The 15,771-nt window shown below is 40.5% G+C and overlaps 1 protein-coding gene across 4 annotated transcripts in view; it reads right to left on the bottom strand.

The window, feature by feature from the left end:
- Window positions 1–15,067, bottom strand: part of LUZP2 (leucine zipper protein 2) — a 426,207-nt gene extending 411,140 nt beyond the window's left edge. For 2 of the 4 annotated variants that reach the window (XM_056850995.1, XM_056850996.1), the window contains exon 1: window positions 14,800–15,065. In XM_056850995.1, the coding sequence (XP_056706973.1) occupies window positions 14,800–14,861 (62 nt within the window). In that variant the 5' untranslated portion in view covers window positions 14,862–15,065. Of the gene's footprint in view, window positions 1–14,799 lie in introns of all 4 variants that reach the window. The other 2 variants (XM_056850997.1, XM_056850998.1) reach the window with 2 other exon arrangements.
- Window positions 15,068–15,771: the final 704 nt, after the last annotated feature.

Here is a 15,771-nt window from a genome sequence, read left to right as displayed (position 1 = left end):
CAATAAAATCACAAAAAACAAGCATAAAACAATTAAGATTAAAAACAGCAATAATACAAGTCCCACCACAAGAATTAAAACAAGAAAAAAAAAACAATATTCAGCACCTTTGTATCCAAACTAATATTTTTAAGGTCACTCTGAAGTAAATCCTCTCATAATTATAAATCCAACTTGAACGTTTCATTAAGAAAAAAAATCTAGATAGAACAGTATTGGACAGAAGAAAAAACAGAAAAAAAAACCTGGAGGAAAAATGTCCCAGCACCACTTGAAACACTTCTGCATCTACCAAACAATAAAGCCTTGACTAGAACTCACCATCATGTCCTGAGTAATTTTCCTTTCCCCAAACACCTTTTAAACTTTATTTATTTTACATATTTATGTTTTGGAACAATAAACCTAAGGAAGTGTTCTGAACTCGAAAGGTGGTATACTGTTATGGGTCATTTTGTTGGCCCTAATAGAAGGGTTGTGTTCTTTTTGCTTTTGCTTTTACTTTTGGACTGGCATGGATGCTAATAAGTTCTGATTCTGAATTCCTGCCCTGCCATGCCCCACTAGCAAAGGTATCAGAACGCCCTCCCTTAGTTTGCCTCTCTTCTGTTTCCCCTGTATCTTGGATCTCACCACCACCTGCAATTCTGCTCAATGCATCTTTCAAGAAAGAGTTTTTAAAGTTTTTCCCCCTTTATAACATTTTAAAATTCCAATGGGAGGAAAGATGGATTATTGCTTCCCAAATACAAACATGTATGTTGTGTTGCTTGTTTCTGAAGCCACAACCCTGTGCATGCTTGGGAATAAGTCCAGTCACTGGTCTCAGTGAGACTTACTTACAAGTAAACACATGAATAGAATTAAACTATACATGTCCACCAGGGCTTTTGTATATATACCTACCAGGGGCTGTGGCTCAGTCGTAGAGCATCTGCTTGGTAGGCAGAGGGTCCCAGGTTCAATCCCCGGCAACTCCAGTTAAAGCGACTAGGCAAGTAGGTGATGTGAAAAACCTCTGCCTGAGAGCCTGGGGAGCAGCTGCCAGTCTGAGTAGGCAATACTGACTTTGATGGACCAAGGTCTGATTCAGTATAAGGCAGCTTTATGTGTTCATACAAAGAGCTTTATTAAATAAACAGATACATACAAGTGAAGCATGAAGCTACTTTAAAAATGCCTACTAAGTACATCACCTAACCATCTCTTTATAGGCATCTAATTAACAGGAAGTCCCTACCTTTGGAAGGCTGCTGTGGGAAAACAGTTGGAAATGACATATAAAATCTGCAACTAAAAATTAGCAATGTATAATGAACATCTGAATACTAGTTACGTTATTTTGCTTTGACTTTCAGAGTGGAGACATCTGTGTGCTTGAAGTGGTATTTAAAACAGTTAAATATCAATTCAGTTTAGCGAGATAATAAAGCTGCACAATTTTCAGCATGAACCTACTGCAGTTCAGCAATCTATTTCCTATCATACTTTCTCACCTGAGCTTTGCCTCCCAAAATGTTTTAAGTTATGTACTTTCCCAACTAGGATAGACAGATTCAAATGTAGGAACTGTGTATTATTTTCCAGGCGCGTAGTTTGCACATTATTTCATCCTAAGCAATTATTTATTTCAGTAAATCTTAGGGTTCATTGTACAGTTGAGGGACCAGATATCTGATGCAACACATCCCATTACTCCAGTTTACAGTCAGGTCACAGTGGTCCCCTACTCAGTCTTCATGCATGAGTGTAGTATGAATTATGCTCTCCACACAGTTAGCTTCCAGTTTTATCATACTGGTATGTTAAGTTGAACACATGAAGTTGCCTTATACTGAATCGAACCTTGGTCCATCGAAGTCAGTATCATATAAGACCAGCAGTGGCTCTCCAGGGACTCAAGCAGGGGTCTTTCACATCACCTACGTGCCTAGACCCTTTAACTGGAGATGCCGGGGATTGAACCAGGGATCTTCTGCATGCCAAGCAGATGCTCTACCACTGAGCCATGGCCCCTCCCCAAACTTCTGGCTAAGGACTACAGTCCTGAAGCAGAAGACTGAATAATTGCCAATTTGCCCTTAGAATAATTAGTTATGTAAAAAAAAATTGCGAAGGATTCAAGTGGCTAGAAATGAAGTTCGCGTGCACTTAATGTACATTGTAGCAATGACTGAATTAAATGTAATTAAAATTGGTGTATTTAGAACAATTACGAACACAGGACAAGATCCACTCAAAGTTAAACACTTAACCATGTGAATGGTTGAAATGAAGTATGATTAATGCACACACACCTAAATCTTCAGGGAAATCAGAGAAATGCAAAAGTACTTAACTCCATCTGCACCATGCCCATATCTTATACAGAAAAGTGATTGACTTCTAAGTCTCAAAATCTTTCTATTGTAATTCCATTTGGCAATAATCAAGCACAGTGCTATTTGACCCAAGTGTTCCAGTCCTTTCAGAATATCAGAGTGCTTCATAATCAGTTTGTCACTGAATACATTCCTTGGTAAAGACCTCACTATCACACTGATTGCGCTGGTTTGCCATGGCATACGTACCCAAAATGGATTCAAGCACATAATGGTGGATGCCCATAATCAGTTCTCCACTTTCCAAAGTTGCTGGAAATCTCATGCACTAGACTTTTCCCACAACAGACATAAGAACAGGGATGCATCAGAACAAGAGTCCTTCTAGTCCACATTTCTGTTTTCAACCAAATTCCTTCTGGAAAACCCACAAGCAGGACATAACCCCCCTTGATATTCAATGACATATTGTCATGGTCCAGCCTGTGATCCACAATAGTGAGGACTCCTCAGAGGAAGAGGGACCCAGTGGGACCAGCCCACGGCTGTCAGCAGACGGGAAGCAGGAAGACCAGACCCAGGCACTCTTGGAGGTGCAGCCACTAGGCAGTGCAGAGGCACCTCCTACACCAGAGGCAGTAGGCCCAGACCCAGGCCCCAGCTCTCCAGGGTCACCAGCCCCCGTGGAAGGCCACCACAGAAGACTGCGCACAGAAACGCAGGAACGCCGGCGCAGCATGAGATCGGCTGCCAAATATAAGCTACATGAGGGAAGCTCAGATGAAGAGTGTTGGTAGGATGGTTCCTAGAGGCAGGCATCAGCTATAAAGCTTCCAGAAAGGAGTTTCAGGGCTGGGTGCAACTCGTTCGTCACACGCGGAACCTGCCAACACCTCTGTGATTGACTACTGAACTTACCCAACCTTGGACTGATAACTGACTACGGCCACTCCTCTGTCTCTCTATTGACCCTGGAGTGTTTGGCTTCGCTTGTGAATTTCCCTGGCTCTGTTCCTGAGAGATGCTTTAATCCTACTCTGGTCACTGATAAACCAGCCAGAACACATATATTTCTTCTGAACCTGGCGGTACCATTTAAGGGAATCCTATTCTCCTTGTCTTGGTCTAAATTTAAGACCTGCATTGAAATGGTCATGAGAATGAATATTCATATAGCAGTTATACACATTCATATTAAATGATGGAATGCATCCACCTTCTGTGATCTTTGGGGAACAAGACTCCCTTGCTTCCCTAGTCCATGACAGTTTACTAAATCCACCGCTCAGATATTTTTCCTGTGTGTAAGCAGACCTCAGAATTAGTATCAGGGGCAAAATGGAATTGATAGTAATTTCTTTCCCCTCTTCCAAACACTTGTTCTACTGTGATAACTGTGATAAAGTTTATTGTCTGTGGCCAAAGGCCATCACAATCCACCATACAAAACATTAAAATAACATAAAAATATCATAAAATAACATTAAAATAACTTTAAAACAGTCTGACCCACAAGAGGCTAGTATTTAAATACGTTAAGTTCCCTGATTAAAAACAGCTTTAGCTCAGATTTTCTTAGCTGCTAAAGCAAAGAGTGACACTTTGTAGGAAACATCAGGATAGGTGTCTGATAGGAGAAAGAGCAGCTTCCCTGGATCTGGAGAAAGATTTAGGCCCTTTAGAATCGCTCCGAGGAATTTAAGTCTTGGCTCTGTACAAAGAGGACAGAATAAGGTGTAATGAGTTAGGTCCTCTGGAGCAGCCCCACAAATACATAGGCGAGAGGCCCATGGTGTTTGGGAGTAATGTCCAGCTATCCAAGCCGTTGGCATGGTTTGAAACCAGAGGGAGGTAAAAGCTATTCTGAGGTTATGGAAGGGGCACTTAAATTCTATTAAGTCTTTGGAACTGTGTGATTGGATACATACCAATACCTGCAATTACTAAATGAATAGCACAATGGTTTGACTCAGTAGTAGGGTAATTTAATATATTTATATAAGAGCTTTTATTTTTTATGCCTAATGACCAATTCCCAGAATTTTGTGATATAACCCCAACATCGTAAGTCATAAAAATAATTATAGAATCTTTGGGATTGTTCATCCCTGAAGTAACAATATTGAATTTTGTCATACTGAAATCATTAGGATGGATATGGTCCATTATGTTTATCAGGAATCCAATGAATTGACTCCTGAATAGGAGTCATATACTGGAAAGAGGATTAGGTATGGCTGCAGATCATTAGGGCACCCCATAAAGGAACGTTTATCTGAAAAGTCAAATGAGTCTCAAGATACAAACATGCACCACTTTCTCCCCATTCCTTTCACCCCTGCACAATCTACCAAGTGTATCAAAACACCCATTATTCTGGGAATTCAGTACATTTTACAACCAAGAAAGAAAGTATTCCTAGGCTGTATAAAAGCAAGTGTGGAATGAATTATGTGCCAGGGTGTAAATGGCATTTTCACCATGGGGCCTTTAAATCTCAGAGGAATTCAAACAGAAATAAAATAACAATTTCTGTTGTATACAGATCCTATAGCTACAGAAGTTGCAGTCTAAAATTGCTGTGATTGAGGGTGGAATAGAGACATCCAGTTGCCATATCTTAAGCCATTCCCCCCCCCCATACAAACTGGTAAACTTTAATGCAACAAATTGTGACAATAAATGCACCTAGCAACCATTTTGCTCCTTACCTACAATCAGTAGGGTTGCCAACCTGCAGGTACTAGCTGGAGATCTCCTGGTATTACAGCTGATCTCTAGCCGATAGAGATCAGCCCCCCTGGAGAAAATGGCCACTTTGGCCATTGTACTCCATGGCATTGAAGTCCCTCCTCTCCCCATATCCCACCCTCCTCAGGCTCCACCCCAAAAACCTCCCGCCAGTGGCAAAGAGGGACCTGGCAACCCTAACAATCAGTGATGCTCTATCATCCACTAGTTCACCATGCTAGTTGTGATCAGAACTGTCAAAAGTTCAAGAAGTGGTTAGGTGGTGTTTGAATAGTTTAAACATGCTCACGCGGGTGGGTTCATGCATGCACATTCTCCAACTGCCTTTTGAACGTTGCAGTCCCTGCACCACAAATCCTGAAAATTCTTATGGATAAAAAATTGCTCCATTAATGAAAGAGGTGTCCAAAAGTGGCTTGAGCTCTTAGCCATATTATACCCACTGGGTCTGGGGTTTTTAATGAGACAGGGATATTTCTGAAATAATTTGTGAATACACCTTTTCACATTGACTCTTTGGAATTGTAGTTACTGGTGTGTGTGTGTGTTGAAAAGCATCACCTGGAGCTGGCAACCCTACTTACAAAGAAACATGAATGGGATAGTGTTGACTGAGTTGGGAAACTCTGAACATTAGAAGATCCAAGAGTAAAAAATATATAGATACCTGCTGTTTGTACATGTAACAGCAGATGACCTTTTGATAACTGGCTAAGCATATGTAATTCAGAATTCTATTTCCCAATGATATTGTTATTAAGGCAGATTTGCCAGGTTGCTGGGTATAGAGCCCTGTGATTGCGTGTCCATGGATGTAGTTTGCTTTCCCTTCTTGTTCTCTCCTCCTGTCACAATTGCAGTGCAATTCTATACATGCCTATTCAGAAGTAAGCTGTCACATATCATTCTTGGCTGTTGTTCCTGCCTCTGTTCCTCTCTGCTCTTACTTTCTGATGCTGCTATGCTTCCTCCTCCTCCTCCTCCTCTAGTTCTCATGTTTAGGAAAAAGAGTGATTTATTTTTAAAAGGTCAAGCAGACCAGACAGTGTGCCATGTGACATAAGGGATACCAGACGTTTAGACACCAGGCAGTGCCATAGGATTTTGAAGTAAGCCTGACAGTCTCATCTGATACAGAGGGTTTTTGTTTGTTTGTTTGTTTGTTTTTTGGGGGGGTGCCATCAAGTCACAACTGACTTATGGTGATCCCATGGGGCTTTCAAGGCAAGAGACATTCGGAGGTGGTTTGCCATTGTCTGCCCCCGCGTCGCAACCCTCTTGTTCCTTAGAGGTTGCCCATCCAAATACTAACCAGGGCCGACCCTGCTTAGCTTCTGATATCTGATGAGGTCAGGCTAGCCTGGGGATATCCAGGTCAGAGCTATACAAAGTTTCACTTTTCTAAGTCCACTGAAGCCAATGAGCTTACAATGATACTACTGATTCCTGCATTTCTTCTCAGCAGAAATTTTGAATTTTCAGCTGATCACTATGAAGATGGAAAACTAAGATGCTACAGGAATGACAAATTAAACACTGAGGCAAACAGTTGTTAGCTTGAGGTGTGTTTTTGTATATTTATATAAAACTATTTAAAAAAAATAAAAATGTTATCTGGGAGCTGCAAAAATCAAAATTCCACTATGTTGCAAGCTAAAAGTTCAATTTCAGATATTTAAAACAGAAGGAATGTTTCCATCTACTTTGCTTTACTTCAGTATAAAGATGACATTTTGGTGTAAGCTACCCTTGAGTTTTGAGGATATAAATATTTTCAAATAAATAAATAAATGTCAAACTTGGGCCTTTATAGCAGGAGAAATTTCTTTTAATTCTGTCCCAAGTCACTAACATGGCATTTGTTCCTGTGAACTGAATTACTAAGTATTTTATAGTAGCAATTTAAGACTGTCTTGGAATGATTCCTTTATAAGTACCTTATCATAATCATTTCCCAAGCTATTAACTAATACAAGATCTGGGAGGGTTTTCCCACTAAATTGCCCTATTATTGCTACACCCATTAAGTTTGGGTATTAAAGCATTGTTGTTGTTAGACTTTTTTTAAGGGTTACTTTACTGTTGCTGTACACAGAATTCTATACCTTAGACGATGTCATGTTTAATACTTCAGGAGAAAATATTTGCTATCACACATATGCGAGCACTTCAAAGTTCGTTTTATGTATCAATTAGAAGAAGGAGGAGGAGGAAGAGGAGGAGGAGGAGGAGGAAGAGGAGGAGGAGGAGGAGTTGGTTTTTATGTGCCAACTTTCTCTACCACTTAAGGAAGAATCAAACCGGCTTACAATCTCATTCCCCTCCCCACAACAGACACCCTGTGAGGTAGGTGGGACTGAGACAGTGTGACTAGCCCAAGATCACCCAGCTGGCTTCACATGTAGGAGTGGGGAAACAAATCCAGTTCACCAGATTAGCCTCCGCCGCTCATGTGGAGGAGTGGGGAATCAAACCCGTTTCTCCAGATCAGAGTCCACTGCTCCAAACCACTGCTCTTAACCACTACACCACTACATGACTTTTATGTTGCCGTTCCATTAAAAAGGCAAACTGAGCGATTAAAAAAAAAAGATAGGAAGAAAAAGCATAAAATGCAATATAAAAATGCATAAAATCACCACAGCCTATGAACTAGATCAGAGAAACCCTACGATGAATACTACTTCCTATTGAAGGTTTCCAGAACAAATAGGCTTTTAAGCCCAAAAGAAGTCTTGTAATGAGGGGGCATGACAAAGACTTGAGAACTTATGCTTAGCTTTTGCATGGATCTCCACTAGAGACACACCTATGATAATGTGAGATCCCTCAGATTAACTCATAGTATAGGTAGGAACATAGAGATGGAGGCAGTCCTTTGGATAACTTTGTACCAATCTGATTAGGGCTTTCAAGCTGAAAGCCAGCACGTTGAATTAAGCTGTGAAACACCCTGAAAGCCATTGGCTGCCAGAGCTGTGGAATCAAAAACCAAAAACAAACTGCAGCTGTACATATAATTTTCATCCACATATACATAACTTCTTTGGGTCACAGTCTAAGAATGAATAAAGCCTTGAAAAATGATTAAACTTCTGCAGAATCACCTTGTATATCTATGCTCCAAAGAAAAATTTACCAAATATTATGGATCTTGCAAGTGATTGAACACAGGTGAATTTAGTGATTAGTAGTCTCTCCTATTTTACATTGTTCCAAAATTTCACCCTGTGAAACATTTCACTCCTCCTTAATTCTCATTTGAGTAGAAAGGAGTTCTAATTGTAATGTGGCTCATTTGCTAAATCTTGCACTTCCTTCAATTAATTTGTATTATTTTTACCTCTGTGCTACTGATGTGAATGTGTTTTTAAAAAAGCATTCTTGATGATCTGCACGTATGTTTCCATCAATATTCTTTTCTCCAGTGTTTTTTCTATGGTGTTTTCCAATGGACACATGCGCTGGTAAAGCACAACATAAATAATCTTGATATGAATGTGTTAGATTCAAATCCAGTAGCACCTTAGAGATCAACAAGGTTTTCAGGTATAAGCTTTCAAGTGTCAAAGCTCCCTTCATCAGATACTTCAACAAAGCTTTGACTCTCAAAAGGTTTTGCTCTGAAAATCTTGTTAGTTTCTAAGGTGCCACTGGATTTGAAGCTAGCTCTTCCACTGCAGACCAACACGGCAACCCTCAGAAATGATCTTGATATGAACGTATGTACAGTTCCCGTCCAGAATGATCTGTTGCTGAGCTTCATCACAGCATACCTGTGCATCCTGGGGAAGACACTAATAAATGAAGCAAAGGAAAGCTGAGGGAAAACTGCACATGGACAGTTCTGTGACAAAATTTGGAAATTAAAAAAGAAAATGAAGGAAGATTCATAATTCATTGAGTCCAGAAACAAACACTTCAGAGCAAATCAGAAATCTATACTCTGGGAAGAAATTTAGATGAGACAAATTTCAGAAGCATCCATAGCTGAATCTTATTTGTGCTTTTCAGATCAATGTACAGACCAGTGTACATTATGTATGGTATAGAGTTATTAAAACTTGTTCAGAGCTTTGTTTTAATATGTATCCTTGTGTATTAACAATAGAAAACCCTGGGAACACTGGATTGATGAGATCTGAGCTAAAATTAGGAATCATTTTCCACAGATAATTTTGGTACTGTTTTTAAACACCTTCCGTTCCCACCAAATGTTTAAAATTTTCACTAGCATTTAACACATGGGCATATCAGCATCTCTATTTAACTATTTAGTAGCAGTTTTGCTGGAGACTGAATTATGCTGGAGTGTCAGTTTCAACCACTCTGTCACTGTCATTTCCCCACAGAAGGAAGAACATGGATTTGCAAAATGTATAAGGAAATCTGATGGCCAATTTGTTAGTCAGTCTTGGTCAATCTTTGTCACATATTGGCTTTGCCATTTCCCCATTCTTCTGCCACAAAAGCAGCAACAAAAAGATATAATGACACTGAATAGGGTCAAAAAGGTGAATATTTGAACAGTCTAAATGGACTTTTTGGCAAAAATCCCACCCCACCAAAATTGCTAGCTTAACCCTGATCTGTATAGAAGAACATTTGGCAAGCCTAAGGATGTTCTAATTTATATTACTGCTACAAGTAACTTTCTGGTATATATTAGAATGTATATGTTTAAAGCAAACAAAAAAAACTTCATGTGTAAATTCATTTTTGGATTACTCTACCACAGTACATGGTAACTTTTCATGATTTAATACAATAAAAATTCTATGGCAGATAGGAAACATGCTTATTCACTAAAAGGATAGTTTTTGTCATGTATCCATCAACATTTACTGTTTGTAAAAAAAAAGTGGATTAGAAGAACCATCACTCATTAATTAAACCACTTCCTATTCATACAGGATAAATCATCTTATTCCGAATTTTTGCTGATCCCTCCCTCCCATGGGAGATCTCTAATCCCCTCTAACTATTCCTGGAGTCCCTCACCCCCAGAAACAGCATTTCAGAGGTGCTGGGCTCCCATGGGGGGGGGGATTTGAGAAAATCACCCGCCCCCCACTTCTTGTGCCCATGGAAATCTAGGTGGGATCCAAGCCTCTGATCTTCCAGAATTGTACTGGTACTGACAATGGGGACCCAAAACAGATGGCAAAGTAAACATGAATACAAATTTAAAAAAAATACACAAGTCATAAGAACATAAGAAAAGCCATGCTAGATCAGACCAAGTCCCATCAAGTCCAGCAGTCTGTTCACACAGTGACCAACCAGCCCATAAACAAGACGACTGCAGCAACAGCATCCTGCCTGTGTTCCATATCAGCTCATATAATAGGCATGCTCCTCTGATACTGGAGAGACTATGCATCATAACTAGTGTCCATTTTGACTAGTAGCCATGGATAGCCTTATCCTCCATGAACATGTCCACTCCCCTCTTAAAGCCATCATCACACCTGGGGCAGAGAGTTCCACAATTTAATTATGCGTTGTGTGAAGAAATACTTCCTATTATCTGTTTTGAATCTCTCACCTTTCAGCTTCAGCAGATGACCCCGAGTTCTAGTATTATTAGAGAGGGAGAAAGCTTCTCCCTAACCACCCTCTCCAAACCATGCATAATTTTATAGACCTCTACAATGTCTCCCCTTACTCACCTTTTTTCTAAGCAAAACAGCCTTAAGCATTTTAACTGCTCCTCATAGGGCAGTTGCTCTAGCCCCCTGATCATTTTGGTTGCTCTTTTCTGAACCTTCTCAAGCTCTGAAGGTCATGAAGTCCTCAGTGCAAATGTTAAAAAGCACATCCTGTGCTGAGGCTAGTTCAGCTGGCATAGCTCAGTCAATGCCACAAGCTAAGAGCCAGGCATCCAGACCCCCTTGGCTCTTGCCTGTGCACCGAAGGCTTGCAGCTGTGTAGCATCTGTGTAATATCTATGCAACCAGGTTATGATGATGTACTGGCATGGTTTATGCTTTGCCCTGAGTCCAGTGGGTTGGATCCCACAACTTCTTTCTACTAAGCAAGGAACCCTTCTTTCTATGGACCAAGCCTTCCTCCAAGGGAACAAGGCTGAGGCTCCTTTCACTGGAGCAAAGGTCTTCATACAATGCAACTCTATGCAGAGGTACTTCAGTCTAAGCCATTGGATATCAGCTGAGTCACTCTGCATTGGATTGCAGTAATAGGATCTAATAACTCTTTCGAGCAAGGCATTGGAGCATTTGCTAATATTACAGCAGAATCCTAAGGGGAAGTAGTAGAGGTGTGTCCAGGGAAGACACAGCCGAGTTGCCTCCTGAACAGCTTGCTGACAGGTGCAAGGTGAACATTAACCCCCCCCCCCAAGCCCCGTGAAACCTCTCCATTGAGTTTCATGGGGCTGCATACCAATTTTGCAGGTGCAAGACTAAAGTCAGCCCCACCCCCAAGAATGCCTCCTTTGTGCAAGCCCTTGTGCCAGGGAAACACTGCCACACAGCTCCCCAATGCTGGTGTAAATGCGAGTGCAGGGGTCACACCTACTCCTAAGCCAGTTCACCCCCTCACTTTGGATGGCTATGCCCATGCCAAAGAAAGACTTACGAAAAAACATGTATTAAAATACTGCTTCTGTATAAAAAATGAGCCATACCTTAGCTAGTTCACATTACCATCACTTTGTGCCATTTTGGCTTACTGCCTGGTGGAGATAATGTCAAAAAATCCAGATATGTATGTGTGATAGTATGATACAATCATCAGTTCTTTCAAGTTCTCATTTTTTCCCCAATCAAGTGGAATTTCTATCTATTTTAATGTTGTCAAGCACGCCAAACGAAGATAGCACTGGCACATAACAAGTTGATAAAACATACTTCTAAAGAAATCTCACGCTACCCATGGATGAGGCTGTACCTAACTTCAGCAGTTTTGCACATCAGGATAGTAGATTTCCATCTTCACTACAGCAGCTGTTTAAAAACCTTCTCAGCTTGGGCAATTGGCCTGAACATTAACCATATGTTAGCAAAAAGAAGCCCTAGATGTCTCAGACTGAATGGCATTATTCAGGGACAAATTATGGTGAAAATATCATTGGCTCAATCTTGCCATGTACAGTTGTTGTTGCATTGTGGGCTGCTCAAGCCAATGTTGAAATCCAATGGGGCAATCAATACCTATTGTTTCATGAGTCATTCTGTTACTGAATACGTGTTCCCCATCTCCTGCAACGCACATTAGGATCTGGGAAGAAGAGGAAGAGGAAGAGGAGTTGGTTTTTATATGCCAACTTTCTGTACCACTTATGGGAGACTCAAACTGACTTACAAGCACCTTCCCCTCCCCACAACAGACACCCTGTGAGGTAGGTAGGGCCGAGAGAATGTGACTAGCCCAAGGTCACCCAGCTGGCTTCATGTGGAGGAGTGGGGAATCAAACCCGGTTCTCCAGGTATGCACCCCTTGATATGTGCTAATTATTACCATTGGAGTAAAGTCCATTTAAAGATGTGGCAAAATAAGAAGAATGTCTCACCTGTAATCTTAACAAAAGACAACAACTTGGATTCCATTCTCTCTCTCTCTCTCTCTTTCCCCCCCCCAAACATTCACTAGTTCAAAAAATATAAAGAAAACAATCACTTTGTTCTTGAATACTTTAGCACTATAACAGTGTGATCTACATGGCTTACAGTACAGGTTAACACCCAAGGTCAAAACCCAAGTACAGGTTAAAAACCAATTGAAATAAAAACAAGTTCCAGTAGGAAAATAGATTTAAATCAGTTCTTTGTAATGTTGGCTTGTAATAAAAGACACTAGTCTTAAATGTTCATCTGTGAGCACTGTTAAATATTCCACTACCTTTCCTCCCTGGTCAATCATATAAAAGTAACACCTTTCTTCAAATCTATGATTAACTAAGTTTAAGCCTGAAAGTTACAGTGATGAAGTTATACTGATGAGGGGAGGGGAAGCGATCCAAATATTTTTCCTGCCTCATCATATACCTGTCAAACTCAAGCAGAACAATGGGATTGTGAACACTTTTCTATAATGGTTTATTTTGCATGCAATGAGTTATATTCATTAAAAAACCTATTGGATCTAATCATAGGTTGCAGTGATACAATATCTCATTTCTTTGATGAAATCTACTCTTTTTTTAAAAAAAATGGGAAAATGCAAATGATTCCTTTCATTTTTTTTCCCCTGCTCTCTTTTTTTACAACAGGAGATAAGTTGGCAGCCAACAACTCAGTCATAAAAGCACTTCAGTCAAAAGCTCATTTAAGATGCAAACTTGTGTCTTGGCAAGTTGCATTTCCATCTTTATGCTCTCGCTGAATTCCTGTGTCATTTAGCAAAGTATACATAATTCTAAGATAACACCAGATTGTCAATATGAATTAACAGGGAAATTTCACAGGACTACCTACTAAATCAAAACAGGTTCTTAGATAATTAGCAAATCATAACACACCGTTCCAATGGGAATTGCATAGACCATCAAAGAACACTAAAGTAATTCATGACTGATTAAGCAGAATATTTATACTTCTTTAAAAGCACAGACCAGGAAATACTTTGTTCTGGCATTTCTCACTTTGGAAGGAAATATCTGTAGTCCTACTTTCACTATTCTTCAGTGACCCTTTCTTCTAGGATAAATCTGCAGTTGTCAGGTGCTTCTGTACAGGTGAACACTCATCAATTTAGTGAACAGTCTTTTTTCCAAGACTGCGTGCTTCAACCTTAAAATAGAGAAAGCTCTTCCAAATGTACCAGTGAGGGAATATTGCAGGGGTGGGGGAACTTGGCATAAAACGATGGGCATTTCTCTTCAACATCTATGTGCACATTGTCATTGTATTCTCCAGAGACTTAGAAGTTTACAAGGTAGTTAATAACCAACACAGCAGGAAGTTGCCAGTTCATTGCTTATAAGCATGAGAAAATGGAAAGTCATGCACCAACAGAAAATCTTCTACTTTACACAATACTAACTTTCCATTCAGAGTAAAATGTGGCACTGGGACAGTGCCATCCCTTCACTGCACATGGCATGCTATACGCAAAAATAGCCTGCTTTTATACAAATTTCCGATAAGCAAGATTGATAGCCCTAACCTCTCGCATTGATTTAACTCCTACAATTCTTGAACTTCAAAACACTTTCCAGACATCCCGATGCCATTCTAACCTTACGCTCCTTGCAAACAAACAGCAGGACCAAAGAAGGTGATTTTTCAGTTGCAGAACTCCTACTACAACAAAATCTGGGCTACGCTTTGGGGCTCTGATTTCAATCTCAAGTCTAAGCAGAAAAATACCCAGAATATACTCCATGTCTATTTTTAAAGCTTCATTATTTTCACCAGGACTCATGAAAGACTGCTGCACTGTATATCGAATGGCTATAAGAAACACTTTTGCATAATCAGAAAACCTTTGGGTCATTGCAGAGAAAACAGGCTGAGGAAATGAATGGACTAGCCTAAGTAGGAAATGACCAGATATCAAAGTCTGAGAGAGAAAGAAAAGAGAGAGAGAGAGAGAGAAAGAAAAGAGAGAGAGAGAGAGAGAGAGAGAGAGAGAGAGAGAGAGAGAGAGAGAGAGAGATGAACTTACAAGCATGGGAGAAGGTGGAATGAAAATTACGGTTACAAAATTGCTTCTGAATTGCTTCTCAAACAGAATTCCAAGTCAGAGAGGTCTGTGTACTCACCTGGTGCTGAGAACCAGTACAGGGAAAAGAGACAGCAAGTAATGAAGCGAGATGAATTTCATACTGTAAGCCTGTTTTGTTCCCCGATGCTCGTCTCCTCTCTCCCTCTATTCCTCCGTCCTTTCCGATGCTTCTGATTCCCAGAGTCCTTCCCCTGCAAACAGCCTTCCCGCGTGTGTCGGTCTGTAGATCTGGAAAAGCAGACAAACGAACACACTGACTAATGAAGGCAGCTTAGAGTGGGGTTTGAGCTTCAGGAGTGATGTCACAGGCAATGGAGCTGCTGCTGCAAGCCTACCGCCTGATAGCCTGCGATTATTCAACACAGCAACTCCATTGATGTCCTGAAGGATTTGTTATTACTAGCCTTTTAAGTGGTGGGCAGGGAGGAATGCGAGCCCATTGGATGCCACTTAGCTCTCAGGTTCCCTGAGCACAGAGCAGCTGTGCCCTTAAAATTAAATAAAGGGGGAAAATACCTGTTATAATTAAAGCTGTGTCCCTCAACAGGATTTGCACAAAGACCACAGAAGATAGGAGAGAGGTTGGATTTATTTAAATTAACAGACAAGTTTCAAATTAACCTCATGCACTGTGCATACCAAGGCTGTGCTCCGCTCAGCAAGAAGGGAAAGTTATTGTGTCAATCAGAAGTACATACTTTGCAGCCTGAGATCTGGCACCAGAACGGGTGAACTGGAAATGCATCCAAGAAGATGTTTTGAAATGTTAAGTGTTACCTCCAAGACCCAAAGATGCCAAGAGCAATTCGTCAGAGACCTATTTAAAGAATTCTCTAATTACTTTTGCTTCTTGTTTTGATGTTGGTACCAGCTCTACATGTGCTTAAAAATACAACTGTTGGCAAAAAATGCCTCACATTTTAATGAGCTATAGATCCCTCCCCCCCCCCCCCCGTCAAAGGTTAAACTCTCTAGATGGTGGACATGATTGACTCTCATTGCCTTTTAT

This window comes from Euleptes europaea, chromosome 6 (assembly GCF_029931775.1).
Source record: "Euleptes europaea isolate rEulEur1 chromosome 6, rEulEur1.hap1, whole genome shotgun sequence".
NCBI classification, from domain to species: Eukaryota; Metazoa; Chordata; class Lepidosauria; order Squamata; family Sphaerodactylidae; genus Euleptes; species Euleptes europaea.
This window is presented reverse-complemented; position numbering and strand designations above follow the sequence as displayed.